Here is a 24,419-nt window from a genome sequence, read left to right as displayed (position 1 = left end):
GTGCTTAGGGCATTGCTATCCCGTACAAAAATTGTACACTCTCAATTACTCACCAATTTCCATTATTAACCAGCAGGAGGCAGGAAGCAGGGTTCCCCATATTATAACAGATAATGGTGGCTCCACTTCATGTTAGTTCAAAAATTCCAATTTTCAAGTGATCTTTTTTTCAATGTATTTACTATTATACTTTTTTCATTATGAGGAGACCCGAGTACATCAGTAGGAAAGTTCCATTATCCTGAAACTTTCTGAAACACATTTCACTTTCTGATGCTGATAAGGATCCAATCTCTTCAATACTTATTTTACTGAAGATTTTTGAGATGTTGTTAGCGTACCTTTAACTTCACAGCTGTTCCTTTCAAGCCAAGAGGCAAAGACAAGAGAACATCTACAGCAGCCCTCAGAAAAGGTAGTGGGCGGTAGCACAGTGGTAATATCACTCGACTTGTAATTTGGAGTGCAGTCTGGAGATGTGGGTTTAAATCCCACTACAGCAAATGGTGAAATTTAAAGTTAATTAATAAATCCAGAATTAAACACCAGTCTAATGTTGATTATTTGCAAAAAAACCATCTGGCTCCCTAATGTTCTTTAGGGAAGGAAATCTGTGACTCCAGACCCGCAGCAATGTGGTTGACTCTAAATGGCCAAGCAAGCCACTCAGTTCAAGGGGAGTTAGGGATGGGCAATAAATGCTGGCCAAGCCAGTGACACCCACATCCCACAAAACGAATAAGAAAAAAAGGCAGGTTTGATACTGAGTTTTGGAGGTCATAGTCATAGAGTTACACAGCACAGAAACAGGCCCTTCGGCCCATTGTGTCTGTGCCGGCCATCAAGCACCAAAATATTTTAATCCCATTTTCCAGCACTTGGCCCGTAGCCTTGTGTGCTATGGCGTTTCAAGTGCTCGTCCAAATACTTCTTAAATGTTCTGAGGGTTCCTGCCTCCACCACCTCTTCAGGCAGTGTGTTCCAGATTCCAACCACCCTCTGGGTGAAAATTTTCTTCCTCAAATCCCCTCTAAACCTCCTGCCCCTTACCTTAAATCTATGCCCCCTGGTTATTGACCCCTCTGCTAAGGGAAAAAGTTTCTTCCCATCTAACCTATCAATGCCCCTCATAATTTTGTATACCTCAATCATATCTCCCCTCAACCTTCTCTGCTCTAAGGAAAACAACCCTAGCCTTTTCAGTCTCTCTTCATAGCTGAAATGCTCCAGCCAGGCAACATCCTGGTGAATCTCCTCTGCACCCTCTCCAGTGCAATCACATCCTTGCTATAGTGTGGCGACCAGAACTGTACACAATACTCCAGCTGTGGCCTAACTAACATTTTATACAGCTCCATCATAAGCTCCCTGCTCTTATATTCTATGCCTCGGCTAATAAAGGCTAATAAAATATCCCATATGCTTGCCTAACCGCCTTATCTACCTGTGCTGCTGCCTTCAGTGATCTATGGACAAGTACACCAAGGTCCCTCTGATCCTCTGTACTTACTAGGGTTCTACCATCCATTGTATATTCCCTTGCCTTGTTGGTCCTCCCAAAATGCATCATCTCACACTTCTCAGGATTAAATTCCATTTGCCACAGCTCCGCCCATCTCACCAGCCCATCTATATCGTCCTGTAATCTAAGGCTTTCCTCCTCACTATTTATGACACCACCAATTTTCATGTCATCTGCAAACTTACTGATCATACCTCCTATATTCACTTCTAAATCATTAATGTACACTACAAACAGCAAGGGTCCCAGCACCGATCCCTGCGGTGCAACACGGGTCACCGGCTTCCACTCGCAAGAACAACCCTTGACCATCACCCTCTGCCTCCTGCCACTAAGACAATTTTGGATCCAATTTGCCAAATTGCCCTGGATCCCATGGCCTCTTACCTTCTTAACCAATCTCCCATGCGAGACCCTATCAAAAGCCTTACTGAAGTCCATGTAGACTACATCAACTGCTTTACCCTCATCTACACATTTCGTCCCCGCCTCAAAAAATTCAATCAAGTTAGTCAGACACGATCTCCCCCTGACAAAGCCATGCTGACTATCCCTGATTAATCCCTGCCTCTCCAAGTGGAGACTAATCCTGTCCCTCAGAATTTTTTCCAATAGTTTCCCAACCACTGATGTTAGACTCACCAGCCTGTAATTACCTGGTTTATCCCTGCTACCCTTCTTAAATAATGATATCACATTCGCTGTCCTCCAATCCTCTGGTACCTCTCCTGCGGCCGGAGAGGATTTGAAAATTTGTGTCAGAGCCCCCGCAATCTCCTCCTTTGCCTCACATAACAGCCTGGGATACATCTCATCTAGGCCTGGGGATTTATCCACTTTTAAGCCCACTAATACAGCTAATACTTCCTCCCTTTCAATGCTAATATGTTCAAGTATATCACAATCACCCTCCCTGATCTCTACACCTAAATCATCCTTCTCCATAGTGAACACAGATGAAAAGTAATCATTTAAAACCTCACCTATGTCCTCCGGCTCCACACACAGATTGCCACTTTGGTCCCAAATGGGCCCTACTCTTTCCCTGGTTATCCTCTTGCCCTTAATATACTTATAAAACGCCTTAGGATTTTCCTTTATATTGCCTGCCAGTGTTTTTTCATGTCCCCTCTTCGCTCTCTTAATTACTTTTTTAAGTACCCCCTACACTTTCTATACTCCTCTAGTGCCTCCACTGTTTTCAGCACTCTGAATCTGCCATAAGCCTCCTTTTTTTTTTCCTGATCCAATCCTCTATATCTCTTGACATCCAGACTTGTTGGTCCTACCCTTCACCTTAATGGCTATGAACCTTCACTATTTCCTCTTTGAATGACTCCCACTGATCTGATGTCGACTTTCCTACAAGTAGCTGCTCCCTGTCCACCTTGGCCAGATCCTGTTTTATCATCTTAAAATCGGCCTTCCCCCAATTCAGTACCTTTATTTTCGGTCCATCTTTGTCCTTTTCCATAACTACCTTAAATCTTACAGAATCTTACAGGTCAGAATTAAATCCCTCCCTCCCATCAGAAAGCATGTAAATTAAAACTGGATCAGGGATTTACCAACTCCATTCCCAATGACATTTTTAAATTGGAGTCGGCAAGGACATCTGTGGGGCTCATCTTTAAACATGCAGATCGAGCTCCAATGATGTCCTTAAGGCCCATTGCTATAATTATCTGAGGTGTGAGCGGAGAGCAGTGGTGCTTCCCCACCAGGCTAAATCTTCCAGGAGAGAGGCCCAGTATGGTAGGGTTTTAAAGTTTCCTCCTGGGTCAAAAGGAACAGGACTGCTTTTCCGAGTCCTACAGGAATCCTACCATGCTTGGGACGCCCCCTTCACCTCCCTGAATGCACTCAATGACAAATTATGAGGAAAACAAAAAGTTCGCATAAGGTCATAGAGAGATACAACCCACTGAGTCCACGTTGACCATCAACCACCCATTTATACTAACCCTACGTTAATCCTATTTTTCCCTCTCACATTCCCACCTTCCCTCAATTCTCCTACCACCTACCTACACTAGAGGCAATTTTTTTTAAAATAGCCAATTTACCTATCAACCTGCAAGTCTTTGGCATATGGGAGGAATCCTGAGCACCCAGAAGAAACCCACACGGTCACAGGGAGACCTTGCAAACTACACACAGGCAGTACCCAGAACCAAACCCAGGTCGCTAGAGCTGTGAGGCTGCAGTGCTAGCCACTGCACCACTGTGTACATATTCTCCCAGTTCACAAACCAGCAGCAATGTAATCGCATTCCCCGCCCACATATTTAAAACCAACTTGTTGCATCCACTGAAAGAGGAAAAATTAAAGCTGATTAATGTCAGATCAAATGTTTGAGTGATATTAAAGGCCTTTTTATTCTTTTACCCAAATAAGTAGCATCAGCTTGAATATACACAACTAATTTTGGGAGGCAGGGAATTTTATCCCACAGAGAACCATTTAACCTTAATAATAAAGCAAAGATAACCCCAGCTTCTTATCTCTATTGCATATTGTTTTCTTAAACCCGGTATCTTCCACCCTCACATCCAACAACAAGTTCTAGGAGCTCATGGACTTCTTTGTCACTAAGATTGGGACCATCTGATCAACTGCCTCTGCTGCTACTTTCCCTTCCACTAGCTCACCGAGCCAAACTTCCTCTAAGCTTCCCCCCTGCCTCGTCCTGAACTTACATATTTCTCTAGTTTCTCTCCTATTTCCCCTCATGGCCTCTCTGAGCTCTTCTTGTCCATGAGACCCACTGCTTACTCCCTTGATCCTGTTCTCTCTAAACCTCTGAACATACAACTTACCTTCCTACCTACCATGTTAGCTGATATTGTCAACAGTTTTAATCTCCACAGGTACTGTTCCCCTCTCCTTCAAATCTGGTGTCATGACCCCCCTCCTCAAAAAAAAATAATTGACCTGTGAATCCTTGCAAACTATCGCCCCATCTCCAACCTCCCTTTCCTCTCTTTGAATGTGCTGTAACCTCTCAAATCTGTGCTCATCTTTCCTGAACTCTTTTTTTGAATCCCTTCAATCAGGTTTCCATCCCTGATGCTGTACCGAAATGGCTCTTATCAAAGTCATCCTATGTGTCCTTGACAAAGGTAAACATCCCTTCTTGTCCTTGTCTGCAGCCTTTGACCACACCATTCTCGTCCAACATCTGTCCACTGTCATCCAGCTGGGTGGGTCAGCGCTCATCTGGTTCCATTCTTACCTATCCAATCAAGCCAGAGAAGCACCTCCAATGGCTTCCCTTCCTGCTCCCACACTATTACTTCTGGTATTCCACAAGGTTCTCTTCTTGGCCCCTTCCTATTTCTCATCTACATGCTGCCCTTTGGCAACATCATCCAAAAACCAGTGTCAGTTTCCACCTATACACCGCTGACACCCAGCTCTACCTCACCACCACCTCTCTCGAGCCTTCCACTGTCTCTGAATTATTAGACTGCTTGGCCAACATCCAGCACTGAGAAGAAACTTCCTCCAATGATGTATTGGGGATACCAAAGCCCCTAGATCCCACTACAAACTCCATTCCCTAGCCATCAACTTCATCCATCACCCTGGTAACTGTCTGAGGCTGCGCCAGAATGTTCACAACCTTGATGTCATAATTGATGGCAAGATAAGCTTCTGACTAGATATCTGCTCCATCACCAAGATCACCTATTTCCACCTAACTAACATTACAAACTCCGCACCTTCTCGGTTCATCTGCTGCTGAAACCCTCGTCCGTGACTTTGTTATTTCTAGACTTGATTAATCCAATGCTTTCCTGGCCAGTCTCTCATGTTCTACCTCTGTAAACTTGAGATCATCCACAGCTCTGCGGCACATGTTGTAACTTGCAACAAATCCCCTTCACCCATTATCCCTGTGCTCGCTGACCTACATTGGCTCCTGGTTAAGCAATGCCTCAATTTTAAAGTTCTCATCCTTGTTTTCAATCTCCATGGCCCAGCCCCTCCTTGCCTTTGAAATCTCCTCCAGTCCTACAACCCTCTGAGATATTGACGTTTTCTCCAGTTCTGGCCTCTTGAGCATCCCCGAATTTAATTGCTTCACTATTGGCAGCCATGTCTTCAGCTGCCAAGGCCCTAAGCTCTGGATTCCCTCCCTAAACCTCTTTGTCTCTTTTTCTCTCTTTTGTCCTTCAAGACACTCCTCAAAACCTATCTCTTAATATCTCCTATGTGTCTGGGTGTCAAATTCTGCTTAGTAATGCTCCAGTGAAGAGTTTTGGGATGTGTTGCTACATTAAAGGTACTACATAAATACAAGTTGTTGTTGAAGTATTCAGAGTTAATGCTGCATTCAAATACTGATTGTATAAATCTCTACAAGAGGGAAGCTATTCATTTGAGATAATCTTGAACAGGTTCCACTGTATATTCAAAGGACATCGTTTAAACAATAACTTAACAATTGCTTGATTCACAATAGTCTCAGATATACTGGAGTTTTCTGAATTGTGCTGAAATATCACTTTGTGAAGCACATGCATGAACATTTGGTCAACACCACCACAAGATCGTTTTATGAACTCACAGTTTGTTTCATAGACTGCTCCTCATGTTGCTAACATATGCTATTCGGAGATTTACTGGACTATAATTAGAAAAGCAATCTGAAGGAGTGACGTGATTTTCAGAATGCTGGGGAGGCATTATTTGCCTGAGACCAAAAAAAATACATTATAATTTTCAGTAACAAAAATACAAAGGATTGTAAATACAAAGATAAGGCTGGTTCGGACTGGTAAAGAGTAATTTCAAAGTGATTCTTCATGGATGAGGGGTGCAGATAGGTGCTAATGTGACAAATTCAGACTGCTCACAGCAACATATAGGCAAAGTGTCTCACTGCTCCTCCTTGTACAATTAATAAGCAAAAGTATTGATCTGGTCCTTCCAAAATTGTCTCTCATTTTCCTTGTCAAAATGCCTTTGACTTGAAACATAATTGACTTTTTAGTCTTAAAGGAAAAAAGTTACCGATGGTAACGCCAACATATTTATCAGCCGTTCCTTATTTACTTTAAAAGAGTTAACACCCCTAATAGACAAAGCACTTCATACAATGCATTGGGCATCATCTGCTGATATCGGCAACAGTAGTATCTAGATCTCATATTCTACTTGTTTTTTTGCCTTCTCACTTTGTTCTGGATCAGTCCTATAGAGAAACTTTTCCCCCAGTTTTTAAAAGGGATTCCATGAGAAACGTTAACCTGCCTTTCTCTTTCAAACAATGGCTGTGTATTTCCACCATTTTTTCATTTTTATTTCAGCTTTCTGGCGTATGCAGTTTTAATTTTTGGCTCAGGATTCATCAGCGTTTAAACTGCATTTTATCAATTAGTGCAAATTGTTTTGCCTTCAAAATATAATTACAGAGTGGTCCTGTGTGAGATTGTCTTCAAAAAGCTATGGTGTAAAAGGTCCCACCCATGAGTGAGTGATACACAGTAAACCCTGAAATACTTTAAAACAATCTGTGATGTAGCCTCGAAAACCATAATAGGATATGGTACAAGTGATTAAGTGAACCTTAACCCCACCCTACTGGTTACGCTCAAACTAGTGACATTTTATCTTATAATGAAACACACTATTGCCATATGGCTGCTTATTAAATACAGACACTCTTTCTTCACTCTGAGTAAGCTGCACTTTCAGGCCAATAAAAATTAAATTAACACAACGGTCTTTCAAACACCTTCCAGCCTTCTCAAAGAATTTCACTTTATTTGCTCAAAGATTTTAATGCTTTCAAATTAATTCAGATTCTGCAAGTTAAAAACAACAGATACTTTTTTCACCATTTCTAACAGCTCTCTGCACTGAATGGTAATTGGAATACAGAGACTTAGGAGAGATTCTCTGTTAACAAACCAACTTAGCATTTTGAGTAGTTGGGAGGTGGCAACCATTTCAATAGTTAAATACATCAAAGCAACATATAGATACATATATTAGCCTTCACCACTACCAACCCAATCCCCTCATCCAGAATAACTCAAATCTGATCTTTTCATGAAAAGATACATCTTCTTCTCGCTCACAATTTACATTTAAAATTTAAATGAAATGAGCTTTCAGTGACCTGCTTGACCAAAGTGTCCTGAAAATCCATGGAAGAAAATTTACTGATGAAATTTGGTCTTGGTATATGGTGTGATGGGCAGATAGACTTTCCACAGGGATTCCCAGATCTGCTGACGTATCTTCCCCAGATAAACAGTGTAGACTTTCTGCAGGGGTTCTCCCAATCTTCCACCAAAGTTACAGTGGACAATAAGGGGATTTCCATGGAAATAATAATCTGTGGCCTTGAAGTATCAGCTTAGTTTAATTGATAGCACGTTCACCTCTGAATCAGAAAGTTGACAGTTCAAACCTGATCACAGGACATTGAATACTAACCTAGGCTAACACTTCAGTGCAGTGGAATGCTGTATTATTGAATAAGATGTTAAACCAAGGCCTCAGCAGGTAGATGTAAAATTTCTTATGCTATCATTTCATGAAGAACAGCTAGTTCTTTCAGTGCCCTGACCACCGTAACAAGGATTGCAATTCTGAAGTAATTCATTGGTTATAAAGTACCTTGGGTCATCTCGAGGATGTGGCAAATGCTACAGAAATGCAACTTCTTTCTATCTTTAATTTGTGAGCATTGCACTGGTGTAAGGGTTTCTAGCCAGAACCTCATGATTAAACCAATATGCATCTATGATTTGAGTGCACTGTGTGGTTGCTCCAGTCTTTCCAACAGCAACAGATTTGAAGATTTAATCTACAAATTAAGTTTCAGTTTTTAATTATCAGATTAACCTCTAGATATATAAAAATCAAACATATTGCCATACAAAAAATTACAGTAACCGACAAATGCTTAATGCCTATATATGCCCTCTGTTTGCTATTTAGAAAGAAAAAAAAATGACTTGCTGTTATATAACCACAACCACAGGACTTTACAGCCTATGAAGTATTTTTAAAGTGTAGCCACTGTTGCAATGTAGGAAACAGAGGGACAGGTATTAACCCATTAAAATAAATAAACGGACTAACGTCGGTGTTAAAACAGTAGGCAAAGGAACGTTATCTAAACGTGTTCAGCTTTTGTAGACCAATATCACCAACAGTAATTTTCTAGGCCATAGTCTCCAGAAATACATCATCCAGGTTATCCTGGGCCTAGGAAGGTCATCAGCACCTTAGCCTTTTCTAAAAGAACCCATATTTCATTTGAAAAAGATTCTTAATGATAAATGCTAATTGTTCAAGTTCTGGCTGATTTGCAATATCCATCTAATTATCAGTGACTGATGTAATGCGTATAGATATCCATGTCTGCCTGATCTATTTCTTAGCAACTGGCAGACCAGGGCCAATAAATTGTTTTGACATTGTGTCTAATAGTGATTAATGTCCAGTATTAGAATTCATGAATTATTAGGCATTTTAACCCAACTGATTGATACAAGTACATTAATTATTAAAGTCCAAAAGGTCCGCTTTGTGCATCCCCAGCATAAGTGCCCGTGTCACCCTCAGATATCCAATAAAGACTTCATAATTTCAGTTCTTGAAGATCAACCTGCATGACGTGAGATCTTTTCAAACTTTCATACTCAATAGTAACAGACTCAGAATCAGCTACCTTAGTAGATGGTTACTCTCCCCCACTAAGTTATCCAATTTTCCACTCGATCCCCAGTGAGTGCTTTCTTCATGAGGTTGGCTAATTTCTCCTATTTCCCCCCAGTCATGGGCAACTCATTTCCTTCATCTCCATCGTCATTGCTGATGGAAACGTTTTCCTTATTTTCTATTTGCTTAGCAAAAAATTCTGTCCTCATTACAAAATCATGCTGGTGATGTTCTTTTAAGGGACCATCAGCGAATGCCAATGACAACAATGATGGAAAATAGATCCAACACACTCCAGAGTCACCCAGTTGCATATTTCCACTATTAGAACAAAAAAATAGTTACAATGAATTCAAAATGTCCTAAGGGCATACTTATCTAACCTAGAGTTTGGTGTTCCAAGGAGAAACACACTGAAAATCATTTTACAGAGGCTGAATTACAGACGCAGTGGGCATAGTCTGACAGCTGCAAATACCATTCAGCACTTCAAAGGGTGAAAACCATCTTCTATTCAATTAGCTGCCCTTTTGGTTAATGAGGGGTAGCCTGTTAAAAATAAAAGTTAAGTATTGGACTTCCTTTTTTAAAAAAAGGACGCCTCTCTTTAGTTAGTGAAAGAGGAGAGCAGAGGGGAAAAACACATTCAGTGAGAGAAGAAAAACAATGCCATTCTTTTCTTTTCAAATTACAGCTATGAATTTGCAGATAATGTCTGTGAAGTTTACCTCAACAACGGCATGTAATGGCCCAACCTATTTGTTCTGTTTAGATCTTCTGTCTTCTTTCAAAGACACATCAGACTCATGTAGTGTGCCAATTGAAGTGTCAGATTTCCTTAGCTGAGTTGATTTGGAATGTGCACATTCCCTAACTGAGCTCGTAGGGAGGGTATCACTTACACGATAAATAACAAAAAAGGAATGGTCTCCAGAGCCAAAGAGAATAATTATAATTACTCTTGGGTTGCCCTTTCCCTGCCAAGCACAGTGCACAGATACAGCTCAATGACACAACAGTGTACATCAAGCACGCAACAGTGAGATTTAACTGGGCTTCCTACTGATCAAGCACCACAAAACAGAATAAACTGTCTTACTCTCCATGGTCTTGTCATTCCACCTGCAATAACTCATTTCCGTTCCTTAACTTCAATTGACTGGGGGAGTGATTACTCAGGCAACAGATAGTGTATAACAAACAGATTCTATGGAGCCAGGAAGGCATGGTAAGATAAAGCAGGGGCTCTGAAGAGAGGTGCAACCACATTCCTGTCCTTGTGCAGCCATCAGATTAGTGGCTGTAAAAAAAGAGTCTCACTGACCAGCATAGCAATGTATTGAAATTAAATGCTTTTGCATCTTCATATGCCCAGAAACATCTCTTCAGAATCTTTGATAATATATACAAATATGATGCAAGCATTATTCTATTCATTTTAAATTCTCAACTTCCCCTTAATAAATTCATTTCCCTTCTTCAGCATGCACTATTCACCTCAATCTAACTGGTCACCTGCTCCAAGGCCTTTGCTGTTGCTTTTCATCCAGCTACTAGAAGATGAGTGAGAATGACCTGAAGTGACGTGCCTTCTGATTTTGTCTCCCTCTCTGTGGGAGAATGTCTTGCTTCTACTTGACAACCCCATCCTTCATGCCACTATGGCTCAGTATCCATAATAGAGGTTAAAAGCAGACCAGGATAATCCTGAATCTCTGTCCAGTTCTTGTTTCACTGGCTACTTTAAGTGACTGTTCTTGCTTTTAGCACAAGATTTTCAAAGTTGGCTTTCTTTTTATTGGTATGGGATTTCACCAGATTATGAAAAGATGCATGCATGCCAGGTTTTTTATCCATTCGTGGGATGTGGGCGTCACTGGCAAGGCCAACATTTATTGCCCATCCCTAACTGCTTGTGAGAAGGTGGTGGTGAGCCGCCTTCTTGAACCACTGCAATCCTTGTGGTCTACTTCATTCCTAGTTCTTCTAACGTGTTGCTGCATGTCCCTAAACCAGTGATTTCTTATTATGAGTGCAGTTATGTTTACTTTTTAAGTCATTTGGCTGGAATTTTTCATTGGGCGGGAGACCCCGCCCACTGGCCAAAAGGTCAGGAGCCAGGCCACGATTTTTCACTCCCTAGGCCCTTAATTGGTCTTGGATTGGACTTCCACCTCCTTGCGATAAGAAGTCCCGAATAATGGAGCTGCTGGCCAATGGGTGGGCCGGCAGCTCTTAGTCCCAGCGGTGCCACCAGGAGCGATGGCCACTGCTGGGACGACACCCAGCCATCAGAGGCAAGAGGAAGGACAGCCCCGGAAGACCGGTAGGTTTTTAGGGTCGCACCGGAGACAATTATTGGGGTGTCAAGTAGGGGTGTTGTGCGTTGGAGGCAGTTGGAGCTTCGGGGGCAGCCCTCCATGGAGCACAGGGTGCCCGATCAGGAGGTCGCCCCCTCCCCAACCCGCAAGAAAGCCGCCTGGTTTTACCAGGCGGGGTTCTTGAGGCTTTTGCCGTCTGGCCGCCAAGGCTAAAATACCTGCGGTGGCAGGAAGAAGCCCTCAAGTGCCACCACTTAATTGGCCACTTAAGGGCCTTGATAGGCCTGGGGTGGGAGGGCAGGCTGTTTTCTGCTGCCGGAGCCCTGCATAATATTGCAATGGAAGCAGGAAGGGGTCGGGAACGCCCCCCCCCACGGCCTCTCACTCAATTCTACACTCCCCATTTCCACCAGCCTGCTCGGTTGGGGACCGTAAAATTCTGGCCTTTGGCTTTCCCTGTTAATTTTGCTGCTGAACCTTCCCACCTGAAAGGCAGCATTACAGATCCTGCTTGTCTCGTCCAACTCCTGGCAGTCTTGCTGATTTATTATAGTTGCATCCAAGCCTGCTGCAGCTCCTGTCAGCCTTATTGCCACCTTCTCTTACCCTGCTCCTGATCTTGTATCTATCAGTATTGCAAAAGAATGAGGATGTTCATGTGACGAGTAGAGCTGAGCTAAGAGGTGCCAATTTTTTCCCTCCTCTTCTGTCCTCAAAGCATTCACTCTTTGCTCAGGTTCACTTCCATCTAGTCTCCCTCTACCTTATCCAAAGGATAGTGTCCAGGTGGTCAAACCCCAGCCAATTTTCCGCTTCACAACTCAAGAACAGTAAGGCCAGTGGTAACACCCCCAATGCTGTCTTAGAGCTAATTCAGCATTGACCATTGATCAAATCTGGGACCTTTTCTTAGTTCTTATAGCTTAGCTAATAACTACTGAGCCATTGTAAGCGTGATTCAGCTTACACACTGTCACATGATGTTCCTGCATTTATAATAGTGGGGAAGGAGAATGTTATGAGAGTGGATAAATACTGGAGAATGGGAAGTATTTACATAGCACTTGCGTCCATGGCATTAAAATCCATGAAGGATTAGGATAGATTTTAAATGGTCTTTGAAAAGATCCACTTTGATGGGCTGAACAGCCTTTCCTCATTCATATTTTTTTTAAAGAGATACAGCACTGAAACAGGCCCTTCGGCCCACCGAGTCTGTGCCGACCATCAACCACCCATTTATACTAATCCTACACTAATCCCACACTAATACCACATCCCCACCTGTCCCTATATTTCCCTACCACCTACCTATACTAGGAGCAATTTATAATGGCCAATTTACCTACCAACCTGCAAGTCTTTTGGCTTGTGGGAGGAAACCAGAGCACCCGGAGAAAACCCACGCAGACACAGGGAGAACTTGCAAACTCCACACAGGCAGTACCCAGAATTGAACCTGGGTCGCTGGAGCTATGAGGCTGCGGTGCTAACCACTGCGCCGCCCATAGTAATTAGAAAACTTTTTTCTTTCTAGTATCTCACCTCTCAAGTTAACACATCAGTAACAAAAGCAATGAACAGAATATAAAAAGCAATGATGACTGAAGGGAGACATATAGACAACTTGATAACTCATGAGCCAGTAGTTGTTACGTATCACTATATGTGAACTTCAATGAAGTAGATTCTCAGAGAGCTTAAAGAGTTGCTTTCTCCCCTCCTCTTCTGTAAGTGCTGACTGGTGCTGAAGTACGAATCCACAGGCAACAGGAGGGGAAGTCCTGGCTGATTTTTCCCTCCAGTATCTCAGCCAAATGGTTATTCTTCTCAAGTGAACCCAGTTTGAGAGGCAGCAGAATAACTTGGCTGTCGAGGTCACCACAGCAAACCTGATCTTGTCCTCACCAATAAGATCACTGGGTGGTGATCAGGAATAGGAAAACTGGCCTTTTTTTTCTCTGGTGTGTCAGCTGTGGCTCAGTTGGTAGCACACTTGCCTATGATTTATAAGGATCCAGGTTCAAGTCCCACTCTAAAGCTTGAGCACAACAATCAAGGCTGACATTCCAGTGCAATACTGAGAGAGTGCTGCACTGTCAGTGGTGCTATCTTTCAGATGAGATGTTAAACTGCGGCCTTGTCTGTCCTTTCAGCTGGACATAAAAAAGATCCCATGGCACTAGATGTAAACTTGATTATTCCAACTCCTGGCTGGTCTCCTATATTCTACCCTCCATAAACTTGTGGTCATTCAAAGTTCTGCTGCCTCCATTTTAACTCGCACCAAGTTCCATTCACCTATCACCCTGACATGGTTTGGCTCCTGGTCAAGCAATGTCTTGATTTTAAAATTCTTATCCTTGTTTTCAAATCCCTCCTTGGCCTCACCCCTCTCTATCTGTATGATCTCCTCCAGCCCCACAACCCTCCAACATTCCCGATTTTAATCGTTCCACCATTGGTGGCTGCGCCTTCAGTTGCCTCAACCCTAAGTTCTGGAATTCCCTCCCTACCCTCTCCACCTCTATATCTTGCTTTCCTTCTTTGAGTCATTCCTTAAAACCTACCTCTTTGACCAAGCTTTTGGTCATCTGACCTAATATCGCCTTATTTGGCTCGGTGTCATATTTTGTTTAATAATGCTCCTGAGAAGGGCCTTGGGATGTTTTATTACATTAAAAGTGTTATATAAGAAATAGGAGCAGGAGTAGGCCATTTGACCCCTCAAGCCTGCTCCGCCATTCAATAAGATTGTGGCTAATCTGATTTTGGTCTTAACTCCACTTTCCTGCCTTTCCTCAGAACCCTTGACTCCATTGTCAATCAGAAATCTGTCTAACAAAGTAATATACAAATATAAAATAAATGTAAGTTGTTGTTGTTACTGGTAAATTGCAGGGGAGTTATCCCCAATGGCCTGGCCAATACTTATCCCTTAATCAACACCACAAAAACAGATTATCTGGTCCTTATCAGTTGCTGGTTGCAGTTACTTGCTACGCTAAAATTGACTGCTGGGTTTCCTATATTACCGCAGTGCTTCATTAGCTGAAAAGTGTTTTGGGGTGTCCTGAGGTCTTGAAATGTGCTATAGAAATGCAAGTCTTTTTTTTTGGAACACTAGGGACTGGATTTTGTTCTCCCCCGGCGTTGGGTTCCGTGGCGGAGGGGCCTGAAAATGGCTCCGGATGAGGCCCGCCATTCACCTCGACACGGGAGGGCCCAGACCGATCCTCCAGGCGGCGGCTAGGCTCTGTGGCAACTCCCCTGCCACTGAGCAACAGGACCTCAATTAATATATTCAAATCAACAAAATTACCAGATTTAAATAGACTTACCTGCAATCTTGAGGGCTGCGTGGCTGGCAGTTCCGCACCTTAACATCCCCGTCTGGGGAAACGCAGTTCCACACTGGTGGGGAGGGGGAGGAGATAAGTTTGTCGGTGTGGGGGGAAGTGGGTGCGTGGACAGGGTCAAATAAACGTAATGGGTTGGTGGGAAGGGTTGAACCTTAAACTTTGTGCAGTTTGGTGGGGGAAGGTCAGTTGTAAAAGGTAAGTGTTTTGGGGGGGGTGCGCGAAAGGGCAAATCGTTATTGTAATTGTTATTGGGGAGTGGGAAAGGGGTGTTAGAAATTTATTTATTTAATTCTGGGAGGTAGGACTTTAAAATTTTAAATTCGGCGGCAGGGCTGGCTGCCCTTTAAAAATGGCACCAACGCCTGCGCACAGGCAGCTGACGCCATTTCCAGGTTCGCACAGCCCGCCCCCCTCCCTGAGATTGGGGGGGTGGGGAGCGCGGGCCGCCCCGGCTATTTAAGTGAGATTGCAATGGCTCTTTGCCGTGCGGCCTGCCATTTTTTGAGCTCACCGCCAACATCGGCGGTGGGCTCTTAAAATTCAGCCTTAGAACTCTGAAGCCAGCTATACCAAGCCTGCCACTCCCAACTGAGATCAGCCAGTTAAATACAGAGTAGGAGTCAAACCTGGGAACTTCCTGGGCTTGATGACTAAACTGTATGCAGAAAAATGCCTTTAACCAACTGAACATCGAATTCCATGCAATGCAACCTTTGTGGTGTAACAGGTTCTCATGAAGTCAACTTCTGCAGGTGGGACAAGGCTCATCTCCTGCATTAACTTTTATTCAGACCCATGATAACTTATAAGCAGACCCATGATAAGAGAAGAATCAGGACAACTTTTTGTGTGGTCTAATTAAAATTTTTAAAAAATCATATAACACATCCATCTGTCCTTTTCTTTAACAAGACTGGAGTAACTCACCGTGAACTGAAATACACAAAGAATTTGTTAAGAAATGTGTTTTACAGGTGTTAGTTTGCTAACTCCCAACAGATCCAATATGTGTGAAAAGTGCCTCACACATTCCTGAAAAGTAATGCAAAAACTGAACAAATAATTAGTGTTGTAATTTGCAGAAAATTTGGATTCTTTCATTTGTTAAAAAGGACCTGAGCAGAATTTGTTTTAAAATAAAACGTGTCATTTGAACAGCACATGTGCCGCAGACCTGGTAAGCAAAGCAAAGCAGAAGATAGCGGTGAATTTTAATTTTTTGTCTGCTGGGGACATTGCCTGAAGTTTTTCAAGTTATCTAATCAGAAGACCTGCTGGATAAAAAAAAGATAAATCACAGTGCTAGAGTTTTAAGGATTTTAACTTTTCTGCTTGGACAAAATTGGCTGTTGAGTTTCCTCATGCCACCACCTTTAGAGCTTTTACCAGAACACTGAAAAACTCATCTCATTTTTTCCTTGGTTCATCGTTATTTCAGTTCTTAATCTAGAAGGATCTGCACTTACACACTGATTTCCTCACTCAATACACATTTTATATTCTCCCCTTGTGATGTAGACTGATCTCTCCATATGCTTCCTTCAGTCATAGACTGCTCTGTCCCTAGAGTGCTATGAACTTATTTGTCCATTTGATTCCTCCATTGCAGTGACTGCTCCATCCACAATGCCCTGGGCATTTCTGTGCATACAGGCTCCCATGAGCTGCAAATTACTTTGTCTATACTGTCCCCCATGCTGCAAACTGTTCTCTCCATATAGTTTTCTGGACTGCTTGATTCCAATGGATGCATAGGGAGACCCCATGTAGATGAATTAGTCTGTGATTGGGTCCAGTATGGATTACTTTGCTCACTTCATATGTTTCCCCTGGCCACAAATCATTCTGCCCATATAGCATCCCCTTCACCTTCAGTGAAACAGTATTCAGTCCTCCAATCTTTGGTCTGTTACTGTGGTCATACATAAGTAGTTGTGCTTGGAAACAATATAAAACAATTGAGCAACAAGCATAGAAAACTAGGAAGATGCACATGACATAAATAAATTACCCAGTCACTCCTCCTATCATAAACGTAGTATGTTATATAGCTCGGTAACGCAATCATGTATAGAGTGTGTAACACTGTGTGTTGAAACAGCAGACTCCAATTATGCTGCATATTACCTTAATGTGTTCATATCAAATGCCTATGTCCACCATTTTACCCATTGATTTTAAACGAGTTCACACCTATGTTAAAATAGTAACCCAGGAATTTGCTGTGGATTTGTTTAGCATTCGTATGATATGCAGAGAAATTTCAAGGCTAATGTGTTCTCCATACTTTATTTCATGAATTTATGTGCATTAACATTATTCAGTCTGTAAGGTCTGCATCTTTTCTGCTTGAAGATATTTACAAAGTAATTGGCTGAGTTTGGAAGGGGTGTGCCAGCTCGTCATTTGATACTTTTGGACTAATTCAGTTTTGGGGAGAACCATTGCAAAATCTCTATCATGGCACAGAGGATTGCCAAATCTCTGCACATTGATTACTCAGTGAACTGTGATGCTGTAAGAAGTCCTTAACATTTTCTATTGGAAATTGTCCCCAGCTTCAGTTACTGTATTTTTTTCTTGCACATTCCTTTTCCAACCCCCAAAGATACTGGTTCATGGTGTTATAGCTGACCAAACCTTCCATCACACCACCCTAGACAGTGAATGCCAGTGAATTATTTAACCTTGGAAAGTGTAGCCAACCCCAATGCTGTTCTCAACCATCATCCACATGTGCATTTTCTATCGGTGGGGGGGGGGGGTTCACTGGATAGAAGTCAGAAGCAACCAACCTTGGTGAGTTTCCAAGCTCAGAATACTGACTCTAACTGCAATCACCAATTGAAGATGTCACAATTTTTCAACGTTACTTAAAAATATTTATTTTTTTAAATGATCCAAGCACACATCTGAGATGAAGTCATAACATCTGGCACTTGTACTCTACAACAAGGGCTGGAGGCCTTGTAAGATTTAGTTGCTTTGATTAAGCGTGCCTGATTTGGGTTAGAATTCTAGAACATGTGATCTATTTCAAGATCCTTGTCTTCACTTTCAAATTCCTCCATGGTCACACTCCATTCTAATGCAGAAATCCCTTCCAGTACATATGTCTTCACACACATCCTCTGTTTTCTCCATCATCAGATTATACCTTATTCATTATTCTATCTGTTCCACCATCAGCAGCCATTCTTGTAGTCACTACGGCCCTGCCCGCTGGAACTCACTCCTTAAATCTCTCTGCCTTGACACCTCCTTCAGCCTCAAGGCCAGCAACATTCTAATTATCTCAATCCTCTCGTCCTCAGTGTCCACTGTTTTCTACCACCTGTAAAACACTCTTGAAACATCTTTCTGTATGTAAGGAGCGCAACTGAAATGGTATTTATTGGCGTTCAACACCACTTTCAAGAGATTGATAAAAGCTACACTGTGCTCAAGAAACCTTCATCCATGGGTGATATTAATTTTAGCTGAGACCTCACTTCAGCTAAGATGGAGGGACCAGGAGAGGCAGCGAGCGACTGACCTGGATTTGCTGTTGGAGAAGATTGATTTTGTGTTGCTGCTGTAATAGTTGCTGCTGTTGTCTTGCGATCTGGAAGAGAGGAAAAATATATATTTTTTTTAATTAACAAAATAAATCAAAACATAACTTTTTTTCGGTGTTTCAAATAGGCTGCCAACAAGGGAGAAACAAGTTGTTTTTATTGCGCCCATCCATCTAACTACATTCCCGCTTCATTGAGCATGACAACCCAGTTTTAAGTGTCATTTAATTTTCATTTTCAAATATAATTACAAAGTGTTCACTGTAAGATATCACTCGTCTGCAAATGTGTCAAGATTAATTTGAGCTAGCTTATTCACAAGTGTCAACAGTTAATTACTGTGTCGTGTCTGCATATCTAAATGACATCCTAACTTCTTATTTTGTACGTATTCTTGTATCTTATTTCCCATTATAAACCGAGTGTATATGCTTGCATGTAGGCAAATATTTGGACATGGAAAGCTTGGTGATCTGAGGCTGATTAAAACAAGCGCAACATATGAGCTCTATTATACACTGCTCTCTATAATAATATGGTGGGACTGTCAATATGATTTCACTAATAAGCCCCATTTAGGAAGCCATTCTTTACTCTGGAGTGACTGTGGAGTGGGTACAATTGTGTCTTAAAGAACTGAGATGTGACTGGGGATGCCTGACTTTAGATTACGAGATCAGACTATGGAGCACAGCTGCAATCAGTTTGTGATTGTAATTACTAATTCCAGTCATTAATAAGAATCATTTTTGGCTGCAACCTTATTCTCAAAAAAACTGTTCTCTAATTTGACGGTCCTATTATGCCAATTTTCCTCCAAATGTTAAAATCATAAGATATGTTTAGATAAAGAATGCACCCCTCCCCCCCCCAACAGATTTCATCTTATTCTTCCCCCAATCCTACCATCTTCCCATTACAACATCAAGCTGGTTCTTAAATGAATCCAGTTGTCCCAGTCTCAACCACACTTCCTGGCCACCATTCCCGCTATTGATCATCCTTTTATAAAGAATTACTCTTTGGTGTCAATCACAAGCTTTCCTTTCAGAATCTTAAATCTGTGCTGTCTTGTCCTGCTGCCTTGGCTTATCTGAAAGAATTGATACATGTTAATTTTCATTGTCCTGCTAAGTTTTTCTTATATACCACTACAAACTCTCATCTGGCACATCTCTTTTTGAGTCCGAAGAGCCGCAACTTGTGTCTTTATACCTTATCCCTTGAATAATGGGAATTAGCCTCATTGCTCTCCTCTGCACTGCCCCTGGAACCTAGACCCTCTATGTTACAGTGACCAGAACTCCATGACAGATGCTCTGACCCAATTATCTGTGAAAATTATCTTTATGTTACAATAATTATTTTGTTTTCTTTCTATGTTACTGTATTTATGAACACAGAATCTTCATAACAATAGTAGCTCACATCAAGATGCTCCCCTCCCCAGCCCACCAATGGATAAGAAAAAATAACACAGAAAATAGCTATTTTAAAGAATACTTCAAAATGCTATAAGCAGAGGGGAAAAATTATATTCCAGGCTTTCTATGCAAAATTATGGGAGCAAGTTTCAACTTGCACCAAAAATAGGCACCAAGTGGCTGAGGCTGAGGCATTGCATGTCCACAGATGTCAATGTGTGGTATGAGTACGAGGATAAGTAGCACAGTGTTCCACAGCACTCCTACCTACGCACCCCACCCTCCCCCACCCACCACAAAAGAAAGATTTGAAAGACTAGCATATATATATAGCACCTTTCACAACCTCAGGACATCTCAAAGTACATTACAACCAAGTACTTTTGAAGTGTAGTCACTGTTGCAATGTAGGAAATACGACAGCCAATTGGCACACAGCAAGCTCCCACAAACAGCAATGTGATAATGACCAGATAATCTGTTTTTGTGATGTTGATTGAGGGAATAATACTGGCCAGAACACTGGGGTTACCTTCAATTCTTTGGAATGGTGCTATCAGATCTTTTAGGTCTACTTTAGAGGGCATTTGGGGCCTTGGTTTAAAGTTTCATCCGCAAAGCGGCGCCTCCAACAGTGCAGCCCTCCCTCAGTACTGCACTGGAGTGTCAGCCGAGATTTTTGTACTCAAGTCTCTGAAGTGGGACTTGAACCTACAAACTTCTGACTCAGGCGAGAGTGCTACCAAGAGAGCCATGGCTGACACCAAGTCATAAATCTTTTCTACATACACTATCTGTGACTAAACAGTAATTTCTTTCTTTGGTAATTAAAAAAATACCTTCATGCTTCTTTATCCTAATCCAGTATATTTTGATCTAATGAAGCTTTTCCTGAGGATCATGGATTAGTTGTGCCTTTTTTCTCAGGTTACTGCACCCCATCCCCCCTCCTTTATACTCTTTGCCCCAGATCCCCCTCAAAACTCTCTTCGCAGACCCAGTTTCCTTATTCTCTTTCCTCAGGCTCCTGGATCCAGGGTAGTTTACCCTCAGTCTCCCACAATCCTCAGAACTTTTCTCTCAATGTTCTGGCATCCTTTACCCTTCTTTTTCCGCTTCCTGGAGCCCTCATACCAAACTTTTACTCTGAGACTCGTGGGCCCTCATATTTTCTCTCTGACTAGTTATTTGGTACTGCCAATGGAACACAATTTATTTTCTCATTTTTCTGAAGCTATTTATCATCTCAGACTGCCAGTTCTTCCCTCTCATGTCCCGTTCAGAGAGATGATGTGGTGTCAGCCATGTCTCAGTGGTAGCACTCTTGCCTCTGAATGGGAAGGTTGTGGGGACAAGTGTCATTCCAGAGATGGTCTAGGCTGATATTCCAAATACTCACAGCATTGAGAGACTGCTGTGCTGTCTGAGGTACCATATTTCAAATGAGACACTAAACCGAGGCCCACCTGCCCTCTCAGGTGGACATAAAAGATCTCACAGCACTATTTGAAGAACAGGGAAGCTCTCAATGGCATTGCAGCCAATATTTAGCCCTCAACCAAAATCACTTAAACATATTGTCTGGACATTGCTGTTTGTGTGACCTTGCTGTTCACAAATTGGCTGGCACGTTTCCAATGTAACAGCACTGACTACACTTCAAAAGTACTTAATTGGCTGCAAAATATTTTGAGACATCCTGAGGTTGCAAAAAGCATAATATAAATGCAAGCCTTTCTTTTCTTTGTTATTCCCTCTGCTTCTGGGACTCCTAATGTGTTCCTGTACATCTTCCAGAAGCTGTTCATTCTCACCTCTGCATTTTGCAGAGACTGGCCCCCTGAGGGCAATTTCACAGAGAGGCAGATATACTGTAACTAACGTCACCACAGGACTCTAATGACAACAACTGGTGACTGGCAGAAGCAGTGAAATTGGCTGAGAAGCTTGACAGCACCTGTCAGAACTTCCTGAACAAAATCAATACACTGAGAACAGTCGCAGGCGAAAGTGCCAAGCTTATATTTCCAATTCCTATTGTTTTCAATTCCTGTTTATACTGCATGGAAGGGCTAAAACATTTGGTTAGGGATAACAAGTGAGTCTCACAGTAGCATTTAATATGCCAGAAGGAGCATCCCTATGACTCAACAAATTTAGCCAGTGAATCGCTGAGCCACATAAACCAGGAAGGCCCCAGGATTGACTCCCAGTATATGATGACGCAGCTGACCTCATTGATGGTATTATTTCAAATACTTCAGTTGGCCCTGTGCTGGGAAAAAAAATTGAACAGACTTCTTACTTCTGATCACTATCCGATAATTTTGTTCCAGAGGTGCACATGTATGAATTTCAGATGAATACATGATCAATCGAAATTGTACTGCTTCAGTGATTATCCTTTAGACAGTCATTGTCAAAGCTCACAGATGTATAATGGCCACTTGGGTGAGATACAAGTATATTTCGAGCCATGGTCTATTGAGGAGGGAATGGAAGAAAATTGACAAGGAAATTTTTTTTGAATGTTGTGAAAATTGGGGCAGGATTTTCCCTGCAGACTTCAGGTCCCAACATCAGGGTCAAATGGGGACCAGAAGCCCGTACTGTGTGGGCAACAGGCTGTGATTGTCCCCAAATTGGCCAATTAATGGCTAGTGGCTGGAGAGCCAATTGGAGACTCTATAACACTGAAGAAGCAACAAGTTAAGATGGAGGCGCTCTCTCTCCAACTTTAACTTTAAACTAAAAAATGCCCTTAGCAGCCGGGCCACCATTCTGGAGGGGAAATCCCCTCACAGGGCAGCCTGCGGCTGCAGCTAAAACCAGGCAGGAGTGTATGAAAGCCTGCCTGGAGCACTGGCCACCCAGTCTGCCATCAGGAGGCCACCTCCAGGCAGCTACATTGTTCCCCGATGCATTCAGGAACCCTGGGGCTGACGGAAAATTCCAGTCGCCCCTGACAATAGGCCTTAATGAGCCTTTAACAAGCTCAATTAGCCCTGCCGCACCCTCATCCTGCCTCTGGAAAATGGCTCAGGGTGGGATGGTGCTGGCAAACTGGCATGTCAGCCAGCAGTGCATATCATTGCACCTATTCTCCTCTGTGCTTGCAACAATCGGGGCTAAAAATCCTTCAAGTCTCAAAATAAATACAGTATTTATTTCCCATTTCTGGGAGGATTACTCAGGGCCTAAGATGATCTGAACCAAGAGCAGTTTAATTCCAGACCCATTCTGGATTCCGTCCTCAGTTAACCTGAATCCATGATCAATCTAAGGTCTGCCTTTCAAATCAATGGCATGTAACCAGACTATGGCTTGAGCTTCCAATAGGTAGATAAAACAGAAAGTCAGGCGGACCCTAAATGTAGGATAAGGAGCAGTATAAGGAAGGAAAGTAGAGCTAGAGTATAAAAGAACTAAAAGTAAGAGGGGGTAAAAAGTGAAACAATAGGTAGAACAATAAGGAAATGAAAAAACAGTGGAATAAGTAGAAGAAAATACTGGAAAGAGAAAAAAATAAATGAAAGAATGACAAAAGGAAAGAAAAATAACACAAGATCATTTGAAGAGGCTGAAGGTCTTATTGGTTAGTGTACTGCTAAGGGCACTATTATTAGAATGTAAAAAAGAAAAGGGAATTAACTTCCTAATTTGGCTGGTCCCAGGAAGTAAGTTCGGGCTGTGGACCAGGAGACTGCAATGCACAGCTGCAGTCTGCTCACCCATCTGTGTGCACAATGGCAGTCCTGGTGCAGCAAACAGTGCAGTACTCAACTTGTAATTCATTTTTAAAAATAGGTAATTTTGTCAGTAGATTCACAAAATCAGGAAACTCAAGTGACAATAGAAAATGTACAAAAGCAGTCCATTTAATATAAATTGAAGAGGTAAATAGAAAAACAGAAAGCAAAAAAAGTGAAAATTATTAAGGTACCCTTTCACCCAACCCCTCCCCCAACATCTTTTAAATACCTTATATTCTCCAAGATATTCTAGTGCTGTGTGATTCATAATTAGGACGTAAAGAACTAAATTTCTGGGATTAAATTAGCAGCACAGCATTGTTCTAGATATCAAAGAAGTAATGATACTGTCTGAAGGCAGGAGACTAATCTTCATTCCAAGTGTTTACCCCATCTACATGAACACCACCTGGCCTTCTGCAGGAGAGCAATGGAATTAATGGAAGCCAATATGGTTACTGCTTAACAATTAGTATAATATCAGAGCTCTGGTGCAACTTTCCAAGAACCCACACATATCACTCCTGTCATCGAGCCACTATTCCTCCTTGAAGCAGTGGTCATTATCGATCTGTGGTTTATTTACATCATTTACATACTCAATTGCTGCAAATGAACAAGTTGAACCAACTAATGAAACTACTCCAGAAATAAATGAATAAATAGCTTTACACTGCAGTGAGAGTAATATTGCGATGCTGACCTGCCCAAAACCTTTTACCCAGGAAGTTATTATGTGGAAATTTACAAGTTCTCATACCTGGCACAGAGCTTTACACTGTTTGAGCATATGTTGG

The 24,419-nt window shown here is 42.1% G+C and overlaps 1 protein-coding gene across 17 annotated transcripts in view; it reads right to left on the bottom strand.

Moving 5' to 3' along the window:
- Positions 1–24,419, bottom strand: part of sox6 (SRY-box transcription factor 6) — a 720,990-nt gene that overhangs the window by 213,975 nt on the left and 482,596 nt on the right. For all 17 annotated transcript variants that reach the window (XM_068046281.1, XM_068046293.1, XM_068046282.1 and 14 more), the window contains one exon: positions 18,425–18,493. In XM_068046281.1, the coding sequence (XP_067902382.1) occupies positions 18,425–18,493 (69 nt within the window). The remainder of the gene's footprint in view (positions 1–18,424; positions 18,494–24,419) is intronic.

This window comes from Heterodontus francisci, chromosome 14, assembly GCF_036365525.1.
Source record: "Heterodontus francisci isolate sHetFra1 chromosome 14, sHetFra1.hap1, whole genome shotgun sequence".
Taxonomy (NCBI): Eukaryota; Metazoa; Chordata; class Chondrichthyes; order Heterodontiformes; family Heterodontidae; genus Heterodontus; species Heterodontus francisci.
Note: the sequence above shows the minus strand (reverse complement) of the source record. Positions and strands in the feature narration are given on the sequence as shown.